The following is a 17,693-nucleotide window of genomic DNA, read 5'->3' as shown; positions in this document are numbered from 1 at the left end:
TGACTTTATATTTTCGGAATCTTTCTGGAGTTTTGTGGAAAATGAAAGTAAACCATGGCAGATGAATTTCTGCCACTTCTTGGGATTAATGTTATAGACAACGCAGAAAACGATGAAGGTTTGCTTAGTTTTTTGTTTCCAGACACTGGAAATGCAAATAATTGTACCTACAGTTTCTGTAATTCCCCAATGAATCATTTTTACATATCCAAATAGTGTATAAAATATGTAAACAAGAAGCTATAAAAATGTAAACAATTTTTTTTCAAGCTAATTATATCTAGCCAAACATATTGATTGCTTAGGTTTTTTTTAGAAAATTTAATATCTTATTTATATTTATGATGTTCAAAAAGTTCATTGTGGTAATTCAGATAAATTTCTACATGACAATCTAAAAATAGAGATCATAGGTGCTTGAGGACAGGAACCTGTTATGAGCCCCTCATAGTCTCTCCCCCTTATTATCATAAATCTCAGATTTTTAAATATATATCACTTATTTGTACCATATATATACTATATACCATATTTTTACTCTAAATATGCATGTTTACTATCAACGTGAATCTCGACTATAGAGCGTAGCGAAAGGTTGCCAACTTTGTTTCATGAAATTGGGGCAACGGTCATGAAAAATTGTTTTAAAATGTAATAAAATTTCACTTACCGGTTAAATCAACGAGTCTATGCTCTTCCCAGATGAATTTCCTTATTGAATTTTGATATCCCGATGTAATATGATACCGTTTTAACACTTTTATTTCATTTTTTCCGCAAGTGATGTTGCTTTTTTTTCTCCATTCAACTTCGATCAACGGAAGTAACAATACAACGACATCTGTGTTGTCTTCAGCTCAAGAAGGATAACTCAACATGTAACCGCGGGAAATTAGATAAGTTCCGGGGTCGAAAAAGTTAGAGATTTTCGAAAATGTATACATTCGAAATTCTCGTATGTTTACTTTCCCTACATATACCCCAGAACTCATCTAATTTCCTGCGGTTATACGTGGAGTTATCCTTCTTGATCTGAAGACCACACAGATGTCGTTGTATTGTTACTTCCATTGATCGAAGTTGAATGGAGAAACCCATGGGAACAAATACAATATAATAGGGAAATTTTTTTGTTATATTGATATGCCAATCAAAAGCAGATAAGAGAGACATTACTGAAAGGTCTTCAACCCATAGTAATCGAAATTACAGCCTGGCGGGTTACTGACTATCCTTTTGGGTATAACTGTACTGACAGCATTTGCCAAATCATACCCTGTTTTAACCAGAAAACATAGAAAAACATACCCTGTTCTAAACAGAAATATTTAAAACCTACCCTGTTCTAGACAGGCTTAGAAAATATGCACCAGGAATGATCCTGTTCTAGACCATATAAAATAGGTGTTGTTCTAGACCTGGGTTCTTGACTGTATCTTAAACAGTTGAATAGCAATCCTGCTCTAGACAAATACTTTGTTTAAAAAAAGACCATGTTCCCACCAGAAGTGCATGAAAAAGGGACCTTGTTCTAACCAGCAGGACATGAAAAAGGGACCCTGTCCTAACCAGCAGGGCATGAAAAAGCAACCCTTTTCGGTAAACTCATACCACTAAAAATATAGGAAGTAACCCCAGCCCTTCCCCTTTCCTGAATTACAGACCTGTACATGTACAAAAATATCTTAAAGGTAAACATCACTAATTCATATTTTGAATTTGCAGACAGCAGTAGCAGTGACGATGATGAAAATGACTTAGAGGAACAGAACATAGATGTTGATGAAGAAAAGGAAGATGATGATGAAAATAGTAATGGAGAAAATACCAATAATACTAGAAGATTACAGTCTATAACATTTGATACTTCACTTCCTGGTACACACTCAGTAAGTCAGATAAAGACAATAGTCCATTTAATATTTGAAAATACACTGCCTGCATGGTACAATGTACATGCTCAGTAAGTCAGATAAAGACTACCTTACATGAGATTTGATACTTCGATCACTACCTACTTCACACGTACCCGCACTCGCTGCTCTGTAAGTCAGATAAAGACTACTAAGTCAATAACATTTGATACTACCACATTGTATGGTACCCATTCAGTACATGTAAGTCAAATAAAGACAACAGACATCACAGTACATTTAACATTCGATATTTCACTTCATGGTACACAATCAATAAATCAGATAGACAATAGTCCATTTAATATTTGAAACTACACTGCTTATTTCATGATTTATTGTTAAATCTTACTTCTTTTCAGTATCTTGGTGATGACTTAGAAGACATCAGTGGAAGAACCATCTATGACGAGGATGGACTGGTGTCTCTGCCATTGATAAAACTACCAGGAATGGTACTGGTTCCTGGTCAAACAATACCACTTACTCTGTTTCATCAACATGTAGTTGCCATGATGAAAGAAGTGAAGGATTCAGATAAAACATTTGGTGTGGTAGCATATAGGTAAAGAAATTAAATTACTAGAAATTTTATTTTACATGGAAAGTTATTAGAATTCCTAGCGTAGTTATGAAAATCAGGTAGGTATTGTTATCAGAATAATCGATAATTGGAATATGCATGTACAATCTATGACAGGCAGGTGTAATACTTATGCAGGTGTCTTTTATTTTCTTGTACAAGTAAACTCTTTTAGAGATAAAGTTGTATCCCTTAACCATTCAGATTTGTTTTACTTATATAAGTAAAAAATTCATACTTTATTCTTTCTTAATATATTCCTTTGACTACATAACATAATTGAGTATTTGATATTCTGTGATTTATAATGTGTGGGCAAACAAGGTAAGAGTTATTCATTATGGTTTTAAAAGGAATTAGTAACAAGTATTTCATACATATTCAGTAAATTAGCATGAAGATTTTACACCAAAGTTTGTCTTCATGCAATTAAACAAGATCATTACTTTGGTACTTTCTCTTGATAGGCTACTTGAATTGGTCAAATAACACATTTTGTAGAATACATCTAGAAATAAAGACAGGATATTCTGCAGTCTATGTTAACTTGTTAAACATGTTCTACAGAACATTATTAAAGGAGTAATTAAATGAATGGGCACTTTTAATAAAAAAATACAGTTTATTGTTAAAAAAAAAGCGAGAAGCTTGATATTATAAACTTGTGGAGAAGGGTGTTCAGAAATAATAAAAAAAACCAATAAAGAATTATGGAAGAGTAGGCAGTTCCTGCTCCACTATTGTTTTACTTATGATTATTCTGTTGAAAAGTGGTAACCACTTCCAGGTACATTTAAAAAGATATATAATGTACCATGGAATACATCTGATGTTCAGTCATTTTTATCATCAAGGGTGGTGAAATCTGATGTTTCCCCCAACAAATATGGAAACTTTTCAACAGCTATCTGTAGTTTTGGGGTAAAAATAAATAATAAACATTTATAGTTATATGCTTATTGAAAAAAACAAAACACACTCAGGTGTTAATCATTTGTATTATGTTTATGAAGAATAAAACTATTTGGATCAAAAATTACAAACATTAGACTGAGTCGTAAGTCAAAAGATGCATATCTGAAAATTGCTTATTTTATACCAAATTTTTAGGTAGCATCTCTTGTGGGATACAGTATTCTACACATGATATCAACATGACTTTTAATTTGAGTTTTTGCCAGTGCTATCTTTTTTTTATTTCAGGTACTTAGAAAATGAAGAAGGATCACCAACTACTGCAAACATAGGTACAACGGCTGAGATATTTTCATATAAAGACGAGACAGACGACCAGACAGGACTGTCTTCAGCCAGTCTAATGGCAAAGGGAAGACAGAGATTTAAAGTTGTGGAGTCTAGAAGGACTAATACAGGGTAAACTAAATAACTATCTGTAGATTACTTACAGAGAGATAAAACAAGAACTGTATTACTATATATAGTACAGAATTAATCAAACATAGTTTTATGATTAGTGCTTTGTGAGTTAAATCATTTCAAAGCAACCATTTCTTTGGTTTTAAAAACTGATTTGGATGGGACCAGTTACAAAATTTACTGTTCTCTAAATAAATCAAAATTTAAGGTGGTACCTAACGCTACAGGGAGATAACTCTGAAAAATCAGCTAAATGTTTTAATTACGTTGTGTTGTTGAGGGAATATTAAGCTTCTCAGTGATCAAAATTAGTGTCTGTCAAACTCCTATATAACCAGTGTAATTTTTCTGATAAAATGGTTGGTTCAAATATTTTGAAACTTTTATATTTTTGTCAAAGGGTCAAAGTAAATACATTGTCAAAATTTTATAAAAATTAAACGAGCCAAATTAATTTTAGTGTTGGGTACCACCTTCAAGCCATCCATTGAATTTGTGGTAGGATTATCAGTGTAGCACCTTTACTTAGAGATATGTTGTAGGTGTTTCAATAAATTGTAGGAATCATATCTTAGGTCATCCTCAGATGTACATGACTAAATAAACATATATATATATGATATGTCTGTTCTGTACATTTTAGGATCAATATTAAGGTCATTCATATGATTGATTAAATCATTTTTGTCCTCTTTCATACAGGATACATTGTCAAAGCAAACAAAATCATAAAAAAAAGTTTTCTAAGTTCGTCCTTACATGTTTAGTTTTTATTTTGGCATAGTTTTAATCACAAATTGGAAGATAAATATAATACGTTTCCAAACAAATGAAACATTCATCTATCATGTCAATGGACCAAACTCTGACTCTCTAATAAACAGTTGTTTTTACAAACATTTAAAAAATATATTGATATTTATTAAGCAATCAAGTGGTTTTAGTATTAATATCATGAATATGGAGGAAGTTTAATATATCACATTTGTACATAAAACCTTTTGGTTGATGGTCATATTGAAGGGTATCATTTTAAGGCCGGACATAGTCGCCAAGTTTAATGAAAGGCAATATAATGAGGGAAACTATATATAAGGTTTAATCTTATATTAAGCAACCTGCATGTACAGCACAGGACAAATAAGAAAAAAAAGCTTTAACTTGATTTGAATATATTCCAAAAAAAATCACTTAAATATTTCCCTCACACATTGTCTGTTTTAGTTTTCTTGTTTCTGACTAATTTAATACAATACTTTTTTCATAGAATTTTAATGGCAAAAGTTAAAATACTGAAAGAAAGAATGTTACCAGAATTTTTAGAGGGAGCTAGACCACCATCACACTGCAAGTTTTGTTGTAATCCTGTAGAGCAGGATCCTATGGAACAGACAGCTGTAGACAGAGAGGGCAAGGTCATTGCTAATGTATCATATGTAAAAAATAGACAGGTAATTCAAAAGTAATGCATTCTTATCTCATTTTGTTTTTGCAGCAAGATAGTTATAGTTACATGAAAATCACTTAATTTTAAATTATCATTAATCAGTTTGATATTTTCTTATTTATAACTTTCTGACATAAATTTTTCTGGTTTAGTTTCTCATCTCATTATTAATTTTTATGCCCTACCTACAATAGTAGAGGGGCATTATGTTTTCTGGTCTGTATGCCGTTCTTCCGTCTGTCTGTTTGTCTGTCTGTCTGTTGTACCGTTCGCTGTCTGTACGTCCGTTCGTCTGTTCGTCCCGCTTCAGGTTAAAGTTTTTGGTCAAGGTAGTTTTTAATGAAATTGAAGTCCAATCAACTTGAAACTTAGTACACATGTTCCTTATGATATGATCTTTCTAATTTTAATGCCAAATAAGAGTTTTGACCCCAATTTCACGATCCACTGAACATAGAAAATGATAGTGCGAGTGGGGCATCCGTGTACTGGGGACACATTCTTGTTATACATGTTATAAGGCAATGAAAAAGGAAATAATGAATGAATGAAATGAACAAGATTGAAGTATAAAGCCAAAATGAATATATTTGTATGCTTAATGATTTGTGACCTTTCAATAGTGACTATTTATAGACATATTAATTATTATACACAACATGCTCTACATTTTCAGATAAATAGGTTCACATCAGCACATTACACATGGTGGCCACCTTGGGTGTATAAAATGTATGATCCAGTAAGTACAATGTAGATGTGTTACCAAAAGAATGTGTTTGCCTATTACCTAGGGAAAGCAGTAATATTGTTTCCTTTTACCAAGGAATGTAGTAACATGTTTGCCTTTTACTGAGGAAATGTAATACTATATTTGCCTATTGCTGAGAGGATGTAGTTATATTTTTTACTATAACCATGATTACTAAGGGAATGTAATAATATATTTGCCTTTTATTGAGTGGTTGTTGTGATGGGTAGGCCTTTTACTGAGGGAATGTAATAAGTTATTTGCCTATAAATGAGGAAATTTAGTAATTAGCTTGCCTGTTACTTGGGGAATATAATATATTTATCTATTACTGCAGGAATGTAGTAATACAATGCCTATAATTTCTGAAGGAATGTAGTTATATATTTGCCTATTACTGTGGGAATGTAGTAATATGTTTGCCTTTACTGGGGGAATGCAGTAATATATTTTCCCATAACTGAGGGAATGTAGTAATATGTTTGCCTTTTAATGAGGGAATGCAGTGGTTTCCTTTTACCAAAGAATGTAGTAATATATTTCCCATTACTGAGGGAATGTCTTAACGTTTTAGCTTATTACTGAGGGAAAAATATATTTGCCTATTACAGTCAGAGGGAATGTAGGAATGGCTTTCATGGGTTTTGTTTATAATATAAGAACCACAAATGTAAAATTGAGAATGGAAATGGGGAATGTGCCAAAGAGACAACAACCCAACCATAGAAAAAAACAACAGCAGAAGGTCACCGACAGGTCTTCAATGTAGCGAGAAATTCCCGCACCCGGAGGCGTCCTTCAGCTAGCCCCTAAACAAATATATATTAGTTCAGTGATAATGAACGCCATACTAATTTCCAAATTGTACACAAGAAACTAAAATTTAAATAATACAAGACTAACAAAGGCCAGAGGCTCCTGACTTGGGACAGGCGCAAAAATGCGGCGGGGTGAAACATGTTTGTGAGATCTCAACCCTCCCCCTATACCTCTAGCCAATGTAGAAAAGTAAACGCATAGCAATACGCACATTAAAATTCAGTCCAAGAGAAGTCTGAGTCTGATGTCAGAAGATGTAACCAAAGAAAATAAACAAAATGACAATAATACATAAATAACAACAGACTACTAGCAGTTAACTGACATGCCAGCTCCAGACTTCAATTAAACTGACTGAAAGATTATGATTTCATCATATGAACATCAGGCACAATCCTTCCCGTTAGGGGTTTAGTATCATACCATCATAACATATATGAGAAGAACATAACCCGTGTCATGCCAACAACTGGTTTTTGAATAAATGTGTTTAGTTCCGATGCAAAGACCCTATAAGTGAATCAATATTAACGCCAAAATATGCAATCTTCAATGACCTGACAACAGTATCGTAACTATATCCCTTCTTAATGAGTCTATTCAAAGGTTTTGTTAGTTTTTGAGGTGAATACTGACACCTTTGTGCTTTATAAAGAATATTTCCATAAAAAATTGGATATGAAATACCTGAACGTATAAGAAGTCTGCATGTTGAGCTATATTTACGAATGATGTCCTTATACCGATGATAAAATTTAGTAAATGTTTTGACTAGTTTGTGATATCGAAAACCCTGGTGTAATAATTTTTCAGTAATACATAAATTTCTCTCGTTAAAATCTAAAACATTGTTACATACACGAGCAAATCGTACAAGTTGAAATATATAAACACCGTAAGATGGTGACAAGGGAACGTCACCATCTAAAAATGGATAATTAACGATAGGAAATGAAAAATCATCTCTTTTATCATAAATTTTAGTATTCAGCTTTCTGTTAGTGATATAGATATCAAGATCGAGGAAAGGACAGTGGTCATTGTTAGTATTAGCTTTATTTAAAGTAAGTTCAGCAGGATAAATTTCTTTAATATACATACTGAAGTCGTCATTATTGATAGCCAAAATATCATCCAAATATCTAAAAGTATTATTAAATTTGTGTATCAGATGTTGTTTCGATGGGTCTTTGCTTATTTTTGTCATAAATTGTAACTCATAGCAATACAAAAACAGGTCGCAATAAGTGGTGCACAGTTAGTCCCCATTGGAATTCCGATAATCTGACGATATATGGAATTCCCAAAGCGAACAAAAATGTTATCTAGTAAAAATTCAAGGGCATATATAGTATCAAATCATGTCCAATTGACATAGTTTTTTTGTTTATTGCTACTAAAAAATGACCTAAAAGAGTTTGAACATATATATTCATGTTCTGACTTTCTAAATGCCCATTTAATTAGGTGTGTGAATTTCTTCTTAATGAGAATGTGAGGCAATGTGGTATATAGGGTAGAAAAATCAAAACTTTGAACAGATTCAAAATCACCAATATAAGCATGCAATTAATCAAGTACTTCCAACGAGTTCTTGACACTCCAAAAGTAATTAATTCCACTATTTTCGAAGGCCTTATTTGAACAATTTATTATCAGATTTTTAATTGTACTAATTGTGAATGTTTAACTAAGTAAACATTTTTAAAGGCTTATATACGGAGTCACAGACTTTGGCAAATCCATGAAATGAACTATCCATGAAAATACAAGTCTTCGTAAATCCATAAAAATACAAGTTTTCCTAAATCCATGAAAATACAAGTTTTCCTTAATCCATTATAATAAATGAATCCACAGTATATGACATGTAAGAGATAATGAAAAAGAGAAAACTAATAACTGTACTTATTTTAATTTGCAGGAATCTGTAGTACAAAGAATGAAACAAAAACTAAATAAATGGAATGAAACTTTACAGGCAGATAAATTAACAAATGATCCCATAGAATTGTCATATTGGGTGTGTCAAAACCTTCCATTAGACGACAGCCAGAGATTAAATTTACTCAGTTTAGATAGTGCTGTACAGAGATTAAGATGTGCTTTAAGTATAATGGAAAAGGTAGGTATGGTAGATGTATTGTGTTTTCCATAAATAGAGGTCTAAATAGTGACCTGACCTTTGTTAGTCTTGTATCATTTTTAACTTTAGTTTCTTGTGTATAATTTGGAGTTTAATATGGCGTTCATTATCACTGAACTAGTATATATACTTATTTGGGGCCAGCTGAAGGACGCCTCCGGATGCGGGACTTTCTTGCTGCATTGAAGACCTGTTAGTGGCCTTCTGCTGTTGTCTGTTATATGGTCGGGTTGTTGTCTCTTTGGCACATTCCCCATTTCCATTCTCCATTTTACCTAAAACCTGTTTCAATTTTTCGGTGGCATTAAAAAGTAAGGTTGATTCAACATAGAGATAATAAATTTTCTTGATTTAAGCACCAAAATATGTAAAGCTTCTGCCTTCTCATATATATAGAGTTTTTTATATCCATACTGTTAGAGTTATATTTGTTATAACTTCTTATCAGGGAGAGAATCCATATTTGCATGACTATTACTTCTTAAGCAAGTAAAACATTCAATTTTGACATTGGCTAGCAGACCACTAAACATTCTTAACTGTTCAAAATGATTGGCAGACAAACATCTTTTCTTTCAAATGATATAACTTTTAATTGCTTTGGTGTAATAAATGCAGAATTTAGTCAACAGCAAAGACTATGTAATTGGGTAATATTTCAGATTTTGATGAAATTTTACATGCATTTAGAACTACTGGTCCGAAACCACAATTATTTCGTAGTGCATTTCTTTTAGAACATAAATGAAAATTAAAAAAAATCCCACCTGCGCTTTCTCAATTAAATTTTACTGCGTGTTGTACTACTTTTGGGACAAAATATATCAAAATTATAGAAAACATCATCGGCTCTAACTATAAATATGGACATTTTATGTTTAGAGAGTCTTGAAATCTTTTGACAGCTTCCAAAGTGCTAATTGTTAACCTTTTTCAGCTGGACCAAATCACTACTTTCCTTTAAAATTTGGACCCAAATTTTTAAGTGTAATTTCACCCCTTACTTGCAATTTAAGGCATTAAACATGGAGAAATAGATTTGGAAGGGGTATGAAAATTAATGGCAAGTAACCCACTGTCAACACTAGGGGCTATATTCGTGGACCACGAAAATCAAGGGACAACAATCGTAGTCTCTGGCCTAATACTGCCTTTGAATATTATGAAAAAAATGATGAATTTAGTATTTTAATTCTGTTGGTACAACACTGTCATTTGTGAGAAAGGTCTATAAATGTAAAATCTATGTGATTCAGAACTTGTGAATGGGTTGAATTTTCATAAATAAGGATGGAATGTCAGAGAAAATAGTTGATAAACAAAGACACAAAAGTTTTTTTTTTATTTGGTGTTAATTTAACTAGACAATACTTAAACTATACAATAATCTGTGAGATAATATTAAGCAACTACAAACTCCAAGGAGCCCAAATAATTAATTTTGTAATTTCTGCTCACATGGTGTGTATGAATAATACCTTAGTTAGAGAGAAACCCAACAATACAACAAAAAATGACATCTGGAAACAGAACAGCCTTTTTCAATTTGTCCTTATAATTCTTGTTAAACATGTTAAAGACTTTTCATTGTAGTTTCTGTTTCTAATATTTAATTTATGATCTATTTCAGTGTTCTGTGATATGCTGTAGAGAATGTAAAACACATGTGGCGTTAACAAACGATGTCTTCAGTCTTTCATTGGAAGGTCCACTTGGTGCATATGTAAATCCACATGGGCATGTGCATGAAACTTTAACTGTTTATAAAAGTCAGAATATCAACTTAATGGGTAGACCTACAAAAGAACACAGCTGGTTTCCAGGGTAATACTCTTGTTTGCTTTATGCTTTTTTACTTTGATAAGTATAAATTATAGATCTGTTTTTATATCAGGCATTTCCAGTCCATTATAATTTGTATTGTGATAACTGATACAATCTGATGATAATTAATTTATATTTTTTTTTAGCTAAATATAACCATGATAACCATTGAAGACCAATGATTTGGACAATTTTGTCTGCTTTAAAAGCATCAAATTTTACCTTTATTTGAAAGTTCAACAAAATTGGAAAAAATACTTTTTTAATGGTTATGCATTCTTGTCTAAGTTAAAGTGATATTTCTAAGAGAATGGTTATGCATTCTTGTCTATTAAAGCTAAAGTGATATTTCTATAAAGAGAATGATAAATAATATATAACCTGTGGATTGGCAACTGAAATTAATGTTTATAAAAAGGGTTCTAAGCAATGAAAAATATAATAAAATGAGCATTATAATTGTGCTTCCATTATGATAAAAAAAAAATTTACAGTCCTTTTAACCTATTTACACAAAGCACATTTGTCATATCAGCATTAACACATGAAATAAAATAGCAATCATGTTGCACAAAAGTAATCCTTTATCCCTCTGAATCAAAATAGGTTACAAAACTTGAAAAAGCGATAACTAGTCATTTATGTCATGACTAGCATGTGAACGATCTTTGTTCAAGATAGTATTTCAGAAGCTTTTAACAATTTTTTCTTGAATCTACCCTCTTATTCAATACAGTTCATGCTAATTTGATTGTTCATTTTCACAACAGAATCTTGAACAGTTGATATATCTGATTTCAGTTTTACTTGTAATTCATTTTCATGTTATGTATGGAGATTTAATTCACTAGAATATTTACCTGGTCTGTCTACAAATTTCTGTCAGATCAATTAAGGTTTTGAGAAATCTGTACAGCATCTTTTTAAAGCAATTGCTTTTATGCCGTCGCGTATGGCCATCTTTGTGACCCAGATCAGAGACTCCGCCCAGATCAAGCCATAGTATTTTGTTAAACAGGCTCCTGGTCAGTCATTCTTTAACACCTATGTATGTTTTCTAATGCAATACATAGCTTGAAACTTTAAAAAAAAGTTAGTGGATTTAAGAAGTTTCAGAATATGTTCTTGTAGATGTATTTTTGTATTTAAAGGGTCAACCGTTTGACTATCAAATAACATAGAAGTCCGAGTGAAAAAAAGTACATTTTTATAAATGCGATTCCGTTTTCCGCCGTTCGTACGATGTTTCAACAAAATATGGATTCATTTCAGTTGTTGATTTAGTATTGAAAATTTAACTGAATTATCTCCTAATAAATACGGTTTTTTATGTTTAATTTGTGTTTCTTTAAGAGGTCAGGTGCTCTTGTTCATTCATAAAATTATCGTTCATTCATACATTTATCGTAAAATCAAAATCACTACACAGGTTAATGCGTAGTGTCAAATTATTACCTGTAATCTAAAAATAGACAAACTTTATTTGCGCAAATAATTTAGCGGAACGAAACCCTTGTTGAAAACACATAACAATAAGTTCGTTTTCCTTTTCTGTCAAAACTCCGTAATATTTATCGATCACCTTACTAATGAAATGGACCCGTCCAAACGTAGTAGATGCCAAGTCGGTCCAGATGAAGAGATATTTACAATTTGGAATTTTCTAGTTTATTAATACATAGATTGAAAAAAAGTACGTCTTTTTAAATATCATGATCAAAACTGGGTTTGCATAACAAATGTCAGATGAAACCATTATCCTCGTCTTTTCAGTGAACAAGTCTACTACGTTTGTTGACACTCGACGGTCCACCGTGTTAGCAATTTTATTTCACATGTTTTCGAAATATTGAAGGTCATTTTTCGCAATGTTTCCTGAAAATTGATAAATATCAAAGCAACGTAGAGCTGTTTGTTCTTGTTCGTATAATAAAATTGAGAATGGAAATGGGGAATTTGTCAAAGAGACAACAACCCGACCATAGAAAAACATACAACAGCAGAATTAAGGTCACCAACAGGTCTTCAATGCAGCGAAAAATTCCCGCACCCGGAGGCGTCCTTCAGCTGGCCCCTATACAATATATATACTAGTTCAGTGATAACGATTTAATGTCATGTTTGTCTGTGATGACCCCCCTTTTCGGGATTGCATGAGAATTGTAGTTATCTCGTACCCACATGCACTTGTTTCTATCCATAGGAAGGTCGACTATCCATATAAAACTATTTATATTCCTATGGATAGAAACAAGTGCCTGTGCTCGTACCGCATCAGAAGGACACATATCAACTGAGCAATAATGTTTGGAACTTAGTTTTAAAAATGATGACAAAGTAACATTATGAAAATATTTTTATTAAGCTGAAATATACATTTATTCTTTACATGTTTATGTCTTGTAAGATATTTTATTTCTTTCCCGTTTTTTAACATTTGCGTCTGGAAAGTTGAAATGTTTTAACTTAATCATTTGTGTTAATGGTTAAATATAAATTAATAATGAAAATTGTTAAAATTAAATCAATAAAGGAAATTATTGCCAAGGAAGTTACAAACACTACCAGGGGATAATCCATGATGATTTCTTTTTGAGTTATATGTTTCAGCACATGTATATTCGACCCCAACTTTAGCCTGGTAAACGTGTTGTCTCCTTGTGAAATATAAAACATATTAAAAATGACTTTCTGCTAAAGTCTTTTATTTATATAAAGTTAAAACCTTCTTACTTTTAACTAGACAACACTCATGTCAGGTTTAATTCTTGTATATATGTGGATGAAAAATAAAAGTCCCCAAACATTAACATGGCAGCAATTGCTTTTACAGCCTTTAAGGCTTTGATTTTTAATGTGAACTGTTTCATTAGGGATTTGTTACATGATTTTGTAAGCCAACAAAGCCAAACATTGAAGTTCATATTTTTTTTCTGCTTTTCAGTTATGCCTGGACTATAGCTTACTGCAGAAGATGTACAAATCATATGGGTTGGAAATTTACAGCAACAACTAAAAATCTGACACCACAGAAATTTTTTGGTCTGACACGAGGATCTGTTACGCCTGGTATGCAGCAAACAGATGAATTAACAGACGGAGATACTTGGATGCCAACTATGTAAAGCTTTATAAGATCTTGACAATATTGATATTGATATAGATGCAACTTATAGATTTTTTCTGAAAACAATAAATGTATTTACTGTCATTGCAAACTGACATTTTGCATTCTGTGTAACTGAAAAAGGACATAATAAAATTGATGTTGTCAAAATGTTTTTATTTATAATAAAAGCTACCTTTTTTGCATTTATATTTTATTACATATGATTGAAACAGGGTACCGCTGTGTAATTACTGAGCTATATATTTTGCTGCATAAAAGTTTATGCTAAGAGTTATAACATCATAGTATTTGTACAAGATGGCAATAAATTATTGAGATTTAAACTTGATATATATATAAAACTCAAGACATCTTCATATATGTTATTTTGTAAGGGATATTGAGTATTCTTCTTAAGATTGCTTTGTATTTACTGATGGAAAAAAGTTTCACTAGTACTAAAACAGATGTAGAAAAGTTTTGATACAGTATTTGCCACAGAATTAGTTTAGAAATAGATAAGAAGCAGTATATGTTAATGCTGTTCCATGCTTTATGATGAATAAAATCAAAAGTATATGCCTCATGGAATCCATTAGAGTCTTCGTAACTGTATTTATGAGGAGGTAATCAGGTTAAGAATTGTGTGAAAGAGCCTTATTTTTTTAATGTTTTGTATTTATTATTTTTTTTATGTTATTGATTGTTATGTTGTTGAAATGTAGCTTGTTAGTAAATTTCTAGTTTTTATAGTCACATAATGACCAACTAATGTCAGACTCACTGTATAAGATGTTCATTTTTGCTTCAATATTTGTTTTAAGGTAGATGGGGTGTCTAAATTATAATCCATAGAATCTTTTAATAATTTGCCAAAATGTAGTTCATATCCTGCTTGTTTAAAAACATTAATAAAAAGAATGGGTCACCGGACTTATTTTCACACTACAGGTTGTGCAAAATTGTCAAGATTTTGTATAGATTATGCATGGAAAACCCATTTTTCCGCCATAAAACGCAAACCACACCATAGAATTTTGAGATAAAATATGAGAAGATAACTCCAATATTATGCGTTCAGATAAGAAAAAGAAAAAATGCGGTCACCGGACTCATTTTCTTGCTACATGTAAAAATGGGTAAATTCCTAACACATTCTATTCTAAAGTAACACTATCTGAATTATCTGCCCTTGCATTTGAGTTGCCTCCCCTTATTTGGGAAAGTTGGGAAAAAATGAATCAAACAAAAGAATTCTTATTTTTGTCGAGCCTGCAACTTTTGTTGCAGAAAGCTCGACATAGGGATAGTGATCCGGCGGCGGCGGCTACGGCGGCGGCTACGGCGGCGGCGTTAGCTAACTTCTTAAAAGCTTTATATTTTAGAAGTTGGAAGACCTGGATGCTTCATACTTTGTATATAGATGCCTCATGTTACGAAGTTTCCGTCAGTCACATGTCCAATGTCCTTGACCTCATTTTCATGGTTCAGTGACCACTTGAAAAAAAAGTTCAGATTTTTTGTAATGTTGAATTCTCTCTTATTATTAGTAATAGGATAACTATATTTGATATGTGCGTACCTTGCAAGGTCCTCATGTCTGTCAGACAGTTTTCACTTGACCTCGACCTCATTTCATGGATCAGTGAACAAGGTTAAGTTTTGGTGGTCAAGTCCATATCTCAGATACTATAAGCAATAGGGCTAGTATATTCGGTGTATGGAAGGACTGTAAGGTGTACATGTCCAACTGGCAGGTGTCATCTGACCTTGACCTCATTTTCATGGTTCAGTGGTTATAGTTAAATTTTTGTGTTTTGGTCTGTTTTTTTCATACTATATGCAATAGGTCTACTATATTTGTTGTATGGAATGATTGTAAGGTGTACATGTCTAGCGGGCAGATGTCATGTGACTTTGACCTCATTTTCATGGTTCAGTGGTTATAGTTAAATTTTTGTGTTTTGGTCTGTTTTTTTCATACTATATGCAATAGGTCTACTATATTTGTTGTATGGAATGATTGTAAGGTGTACATGTCTAGCGGGCAGATGTCATGTGACCTTGACCTCATTTTCATGGTTCAGTGGTCAAAGTTAAGTTTTTTGAGTTTTGGTCTTTTTATCTAATACTATATGCCATAGGTCAACTATATTTGGTGTATGGAAATATTTTATGATCTTTATGTCAGTAGCGCAGGTTTCTTTTGACCATGACCTCATTTTCATGGTTCATTGCACAGTGTTAAGTTTTTGTGTTTTGGTCTATTTTTCTTAAACTATATGTAATAGGTCAACTATATATGTTGTATAGAAGCATTGTTTGCTGTACATGTCTGCCTGGCATGGTTCATCTGACCTTGACCTCATTTTCAAGGTTCATTGGTCTTTGTTTAGTTATCTTGGTTAATGTTAAGTTTATGAGACAGTTGTAATAAAGCTTTATACTTAGGACTATCAACATAATATCAATGATTAGTATAGAAGGCGAGACATTTCAGTGTGTGCACTCTTGTTGTAAAATACAATCATAAATATGATCAAACATGGCATTTTCTATATTATAATGAAAATTCACACACATAAATTACCTTCTACTATAAAAATTTGCACATTTCATCAAAGATCTACACCTTGTTTTCTAGTATTTCAAAATCCAAGATGGCGGAAGACACCCTATCTACCTTAAATGTCTTTTTTTAAGGGAATCCAAAGTTATATGATGTGATCTTAAAAAAGAAAATTACAAAATTAGGGTTTTGCCTCAGATTTCATTATGCACTGAACGTGGATATTTAATTAAGCCAGACAGGTATAACTTGCTATGGATAAATATTTTTGTTTGATTTATCAAAGAAATAAAACAAATCTTGTTGGAATTTTTCTTTTCATACAGCTGATGTGCAATTTGTTTATTTAATTTGTTGCTTGTCTGAAAGAGTTTCAACACAATTGTTTTTATGCCCCACCTGCGCTAGTAGAAGGGCATTATGTTTTCTTGTATGTGCCTCCATTCATCTGTTTGTCCGTTCGTTCCACTTCAGGTTAAAGTTTTTGGTCAAGGTAGTTTTTGATGAAGTTGAAGTCCAATCAAATTCAAACTTAGTACACATGTTCCCCATGATATGATCTTTCTAATTTTAATGCCAAATTAAAGTATTGACACCAATTTCACAGTCCACTGAACATGTAAAATGATAGTGTGAGTGGGGCATCCGTGTACTATGGACACATTCTTGTTTATCACAGAAATTCTTAAAAAACATATTACCCTTAACCTATTGTCTTAAACTTTTTATACATGTGGTATGCAACTTATAACTCTACTTTTCTACTTGTCAAAATAATCTTTAATAGTGGTACATGAGTGTAATTTAAACTTGTAAAAAGAATCAAAATTTTGTTTTGAAAAAATGTGAAATTGTACTCTGATACTGAATAAAATTGAGCTGCATATTAAAATGAGATAATAGAAAACATTGTTTTGAAATTTTCTAGAAGGCCATATCTTGTCCATCGTTTAGGTTTACTCTTTCAATGGGTACCCAAAACCAAAAGGTTATTTATTTTCAAGAAAAATTGAAGTTTCATTTATCACCTGAAATGAACTTGTAAGAAAGTCATAATGTCCTTTTGTTTTTTATTGCTCACCTGAACTGAAAGGTCAAATGAGCTTTTCTCATCATTTGCCATCTGTTGTCAACAGTAGTTCTTTAACTTACACA

The 17,693-nt window shown here is 32.1% G+C and overlaps 1 protein-coding gene across 2 annotated transcripts; it reads left to right on the top strand.

The window, feature by feature from the left end:
* Positions 1-6: 6 nt before the first annotated feature.
* Positions 7-17,445, top strand: LOC143072141 (protein cereblon-like). Of its 2 annotated transcripts, XM_076246955.1 has the most exons (9): positions 8-118; positions 1,726-1,889; positions 2,276-2,478; positions 3,700-3,870; positions 5,141-5,324; positions 5,997-6,062; positions 8,815-9,015; positions 10,667-10,860; positions 13,805-17,445. In XM_076246955.1, the coding sequence occupies exons 1-9, from the start codon at positions 55-57 to the stop codon at positions 13,983-13,985; spliced, it is 1,428 nt and encodes a 475-aa protein (XP_076103070.1). In that variant the 5' UTR covers positions 8-54; the 3' UTR covers positions 13,986-17,445. The 2 variants fall into 2 exon arrangements, with proteins under 2 accessions (XP_076103079.1, XP_076103070.1); XM_076246964.1 differs by lacking the exon at positions 5,997-6,062 and having other exon boundaries at positions 7-118.
* Positions 17,446-17,693: the final 248 nt, after the last annotated feature.

This window comes from Mytilus galloprovincialis, chromosome 1 (assembly GCF_965363235.1).
Source record: "Mytilus galloprovincialis chromosome 1, xbMytGall1.hap1.1, whole genome shotgun sequence".
Classification (NCBI taxonomy): domain Eukaryota; kingdom Metazoa; phylum Mollusca; class Bivalvia; order Mytilida; family Mytilidae; genus Mytilus; species Mytilus galloprovincialis.
Note: the sequence above shows the minus strand (reverse complement) of the source record. Positions and strands in the feature narration are given on the sequence as shown.